Raw genomic sequence first — 4,963 nt, forward strand, 5'->3', positions numbered from 1 at the left:
GACTGGTTCGGCTTGACGTTATTTCACTTCCTAATCCTTTGCAGCAGACTGAAACAGAACTGCATGTGCTTTTCTGCTGTTGTCTTGTTCTACTCTGCCAATTTGTGTAAAACACTGAAGCAGAGAGGGCCGTCTGCCACACGGTGAGGACTCCCGGGGTACGTGAGTGGGATATGCTCACGACCTGCTGGTCTCTGGCTCACAGGACGAGGACTAAAATCTGAAGTTTTAATCTGTCTGCTGGTCAGTCTGTACCAGGGAAGAGACTGTTTATGGAGTTAGGTTTTATGTAACCCTCCAGTTGACCGGCTGGCCAATTCTGTGCACAGTTTGTGTCGAGACACAGTCTTGTGTTGTTTGAGTATAAAAAGAAGAGTCTCTTTCTTATAATGTCCATCTCTTGTAGGGATTCAACCTCCAGATTTAGTTCTTTTATAAATTTTAGGTGCTGACTCTGTAAATACCAGCGACGTGGTTCGACTTCCACACATTACCATCTGCAAGTACAGTATCTGACAGTGGCCTCTAACATGTTATGTCACAACAGCCTGTCTCTCAGCTCCTGCGAGACCTGGTAGCAGGAAGCAGAACGACTGTCATCTCTCTTCACTTACAACACCAAGCGAGTGTGCGCACAAAGTGCACGACGCCTCAGTCTCTATCAAGCAGAGAGCAGAACAGGAAGCAGCGAGGTGGGACGCCGTCTCTGCTGCTGCTCGCTCTTCCTCTCCTCAACCTCATTCACTCAATCCAGGTTTGGATTATAGGCCTTTGGATTCTTGGCTGGAAAGGACAGCTCAGATTTTCAAATCCAGGTGTTCCAGCTCTGGGGCTTACCTGATTGGTTTGTGTGTGTCTGTGACAGCGTGAGAGGCCCAGAGGAGGCCAGTGATGGCCAGTGAGGGCCTATCAGACGACCTCCTAGGGGATCAACTCGTTGACCCACCAGCACCCACCGACCAGAGCGACGCTGAGTCTCTGGTAATAGCCGAAGCGGGCCTCGTCGCTGCCAACCCGCTCTGCGTTCTGTAGCCGTCTTTTCTGTCAGCTTCCTCGTTCATTTCCTGCTACAAAAACATCTGCTCTGTGACTGCAAATCAGTAGAAAGTTTTCGGTCTGCCTGTGTTCTTACACCTYTTATTCTTCACTCCAGAGGTTCTTTGTTGGAAAGCACCAGGGATTAAATTTGTATTGTGTTGAACAGAAGTGCGTCAAAGCAAAAGAAAACTCTCCCTTCCTGTAGTTGGTGGCATGCTGCTGTCTGTTTTTTTTTCTGTTCTGCCATGAATAGCTGCTTGCTCACACTGAGCCTTGTGCCAAAACGTAATTGTTTATCACCCGCTGCTAAAAAAGAAGGTGGACAGTATTGTTTTGTGTTTGTCTATTAACAAAATAACTCATAAATCACCGGGTGAATTTTTAAGTAACCTGCAGGAAGCCGCCATTGGCTTTCCATCTACAAATGATTATTGTTTGGAATCAACCTGATTCAAAATGGCTGCCACAGCCATCTCACTTTAGAATGCACTCGGACACCTTTAATTTAGTCTTTTGTATAGATATTGTGCTGAAATGTGTCATGGTAGCTGAGTGATTCAAAACACATACTGCAAATGATGAGCTCTGTAGATCTGATGAAGTCAGCCTTGTTTGTCTGTTAGCAAAATATCTCCTGAACCATTAGACAGATTTCAATGAAACCTTATAAAGCAATCATTAGATGCACAGTATACTGACATGGAGTCAGCCAAACTAAAGATGGCCCTGACAGCTGATCAATATTAACCAACACAAAAATCACTAAAACTCGTCAATTTTTCAGAAATTGAAAATATCTTTGTCAGTATGTTAGACATGAGCTATGTTCCATCCATCCAAAAAAAAAAAAAAAGACGAGCTATGTTTACATATGCAAAATTCTTTGATTGGATTGAAATGTATTCAAATTAAATAATTTGAAAGTATCATTTATATGAGCACAACATGCACAAGGCTTTTATTCAGAATAGAAGTACTGACATGCACAGAGTTGTAAACTTTCCCTAAAAAAAGGGAAGAAGAAATAATAATAATAATATATTTTATTTTATAGGGCCCTTTTCATCTTGTGGTCTTAAAGGGTTACAATCAGCTATAAATACTGGGCAAGCAATTACAATGGATGAAAAAATAAACAAGATTTAAGGGAGGATATGATGTTCATAAACAAACGTTCTGCATCTTCTGAGCACCCAGAATGAACCTGCGCCAGTTTCTACACTTTCGATCATCAAGGTGTTCGATAATTTTGAGCTCTTGCTACGTTTCTGAAAATGTTGTATTGCTAACAGACCAATTTTGCATCCCCAACATATTAGCCAGGAAGAAAAACATCATGTTGACGTAAGGCGCAGTCAGGTCAGCTTTCCACAATCAGAATAAGTGTTTACATGCATGCCGTTTGGATTATCAATTAGCATAAACCACTCCTCTCATTCGAATTACAAATTCATTCAGCTTGAGCTGAATTAGATCAAAATTTTCCAGTTAGAGCGTTCACGTGCACATTATTCTGATTGGCTGTTTGTTCTGATTACTTGTGTCCATGTAAACATTCAGTGCATTAAAGCAGCAGCTAAAAGCTCGCCTCTGCCTGGCTGCTGGGCCCGGCTGTAGCAGCGCTGCATTGTGCTGCAGATGGATTACAGCGCTAATGAGCACAGAGCTGCAGCCTCAGCCCTGCATGTAGCTGGACGGACATACGGGCTGAAGATGTTGTAATCAGATCTGCTAAGCTGGACGGCTGGCTGCACGCTGACAGACTCTGAGCAGACGCTCATTATACTCTGAGAGAAAGAGAGCGGGGCTCAGTGTCCCAATATCTGAGTGCAATTGTGTGGCCCAGTTTTAAAGATTTCTTAGTAGTTTAAAAAAAAAGTGCAAATTTGTGGTTGGGTTTAGACTGCCAACAAAATAAAGGACTAGCTTTTCTAAAATTAAATAACAAAAATTTATTTTACCTGCTGCCTTTCAGGCCAGAGGTGTGTGATTTTGTTCCCTCATTGGAAATAATGTTACAGTATGAGATTTCATGCTCAGAATATATCATGAATGATTATCAGCCACTACCACAGATTCTAACACTATTTCTGTAAAATGATCTGAGTTATAGCCATGTTTGTGTTTGCTAAGGTTGATTAACTGTGATGGCCATTTTTGATTACCAATTGAGAATCAGCTGTAGATGTACACCAAATTCTCAGTGTCTTTAAAAATGTTACTGTAGTTCCTAAGGCATTTTGCTAACAAACATGGTTGACTTCCATAGTTAATACCAAAGTTTAGAGGAAAGACCCTGAGTGATTTTTTCTTTCAGCTGCTACCACACCAAATGTTAGCTCAACATCTGAAAAACTGACCTACTTATACTCATTGTTGTGTTTGCAGAGGTAGCCATCTTGATTTAGGTCGACTATTATTGTTAATCAGTTATAGATGTACATCCAGTTACCTTTTATTCCTGAAAGTTTCATGAAATTCCATTTAGTATTTCATGAAATATTTTACTAACAGACAAACAGACATGGTCCAGGTATGTGAGAGCTCTTATCCACCCTGCTGCTTCGTGAATTGAAGAACCTCAGTTTAGCCTGTTAGCTTTTGTGTTAGCACTGAGCTAATATTGTTAGCTCAGGAACTAACACCATATAAATATGTATTACTAATAAATATGTGGTGTTAGTTTAAACACAGCTAATGCTATATCGCCGTATGTATTGTATGTATTAGCTCAGTGTTAATGCAAAAGCTAATGGGATAAGCTGAGGTTCTCCTCCATGAAGCAGCTCTGTTCTCCATCAATATTTTCATTGTCATTTCTACATTCTGCTCTCTGTCAAGGCGCTCTGGTTTCATTTGAAAGGGCTGATCGTCAGATATTAACCTTCAGGGTGGACAAAGCTCACGCAGCCTGGTACCAGAAAACCTGGTGAACGTCATCATTTACCCAGTATGCTTTGTGACGTTTAAAAAAATCCATGTGGCAATAGTTATCSATGGAAACTTTATTTTTATAGAGCTTTACAACACTGTCAGAGGTTCAATACATGGTGTCATGCAGATAGCCAGGGGCGCAGTATAGGGGGAAAAATTAGGACAATTCCAAGGGCCCTTGACTGATAGGGGCCCCCACAAAAAATAAAAAGAAAGAAAAACAAATTTTGTTGGGGGCCTCTGTCAATAACAACACTAAAAAAAATCTTTGTTTATTCTTGTTTTTGGTTGTAAAAGTTACATGTTACCACTCCCAGACCAAAAGGAAAACAACCATATTTACCAAACACCCCCTCTGTATCTGCAAAAAAATGGTTTGTTCCTGCTTCCTTGTGCTTGACAGGTATTTAGCAGCATTCAGTAAAATCAGAGAATGACAGAGCTAGTATAACCATGCTGTCTAGAACAAAAATAAAATGATCATAAAAGAGGAATAATGCAATTTGATGCTTTTGTTTAGACTGAATTATGATCGTTAAATGACATTTATATTTACAATTGTATATTGTTCCCATCATTATTTGAGAAATAACGTATTTTCCGAACTGTCTTAAATGCACCTTGAGCATGCGCAGCACATGCTGACACCAGTGTAACCTTCATTCAACTAGAGGAGACCTGATGCTGAAAACTTTGCATTTTTTACTCAAACAAACCTTGAATGTTGACTAATGCTGTTGAGGCAGATAATGTTAGCTAAATGATGCAAATATATCATGTTTAGCACAGGTGTCAAGTAACTAATTTCAAATACTTTGTTACTTTACTTAAGTAGTAATTTTGGTTATTTAAACTTTAGTGGAGTAATAATTTTTCAGACCACTTTTTACTTCTACTTCTTACATTTTCATTCAGTTATCTTTAATTTCTACTCCTTTTTAAAAATGCAAAAATTATTTCATTTCTATTTAACTTGGACTTGTTTTTATTC

The 4,963-nt window shown here is 39.8% G+C and overlaps 1 protein-coding gene across 1 annotated transcript in view; it reads left to right on the forward strand.

The window, feature by feature from the left end:
• Nucleotides 1-865: 865 nt before the first annotated feature.
• Nucleotides 866-4,963, forward strand: part of pkn1b (protein kinase N1b) — a gene marked incomplete in the record, with an annotated part of 38,006 nt that continues 33,908 nt past the window's right edge. Inside the window, 1 exon segment of the mRNA XM_014008874.1 lies at nt 866-981. Coding sequence (XP_013864328.1) covers nt 892-981 — 90 coding nt within the window.

The sequence above is a fragment of the Austrofundulus limnaeus genome, unplaced genomic scaffold, assembly GCF_001266775.1.
Source record: "Austrofundulus limnaeus strain Quisiro unplaced genomic scaffold, Austrofundulus_limnaeus-1.0 Scaffold53, whole genome shotgun sequence".
Lineage (NCBI taxonomy): Eukaryota > Metazoa > Chordata > Actinopteri > Cyprinodontiformes > Rivulidae > Austrofundulus > Austrofundulus limnaeus.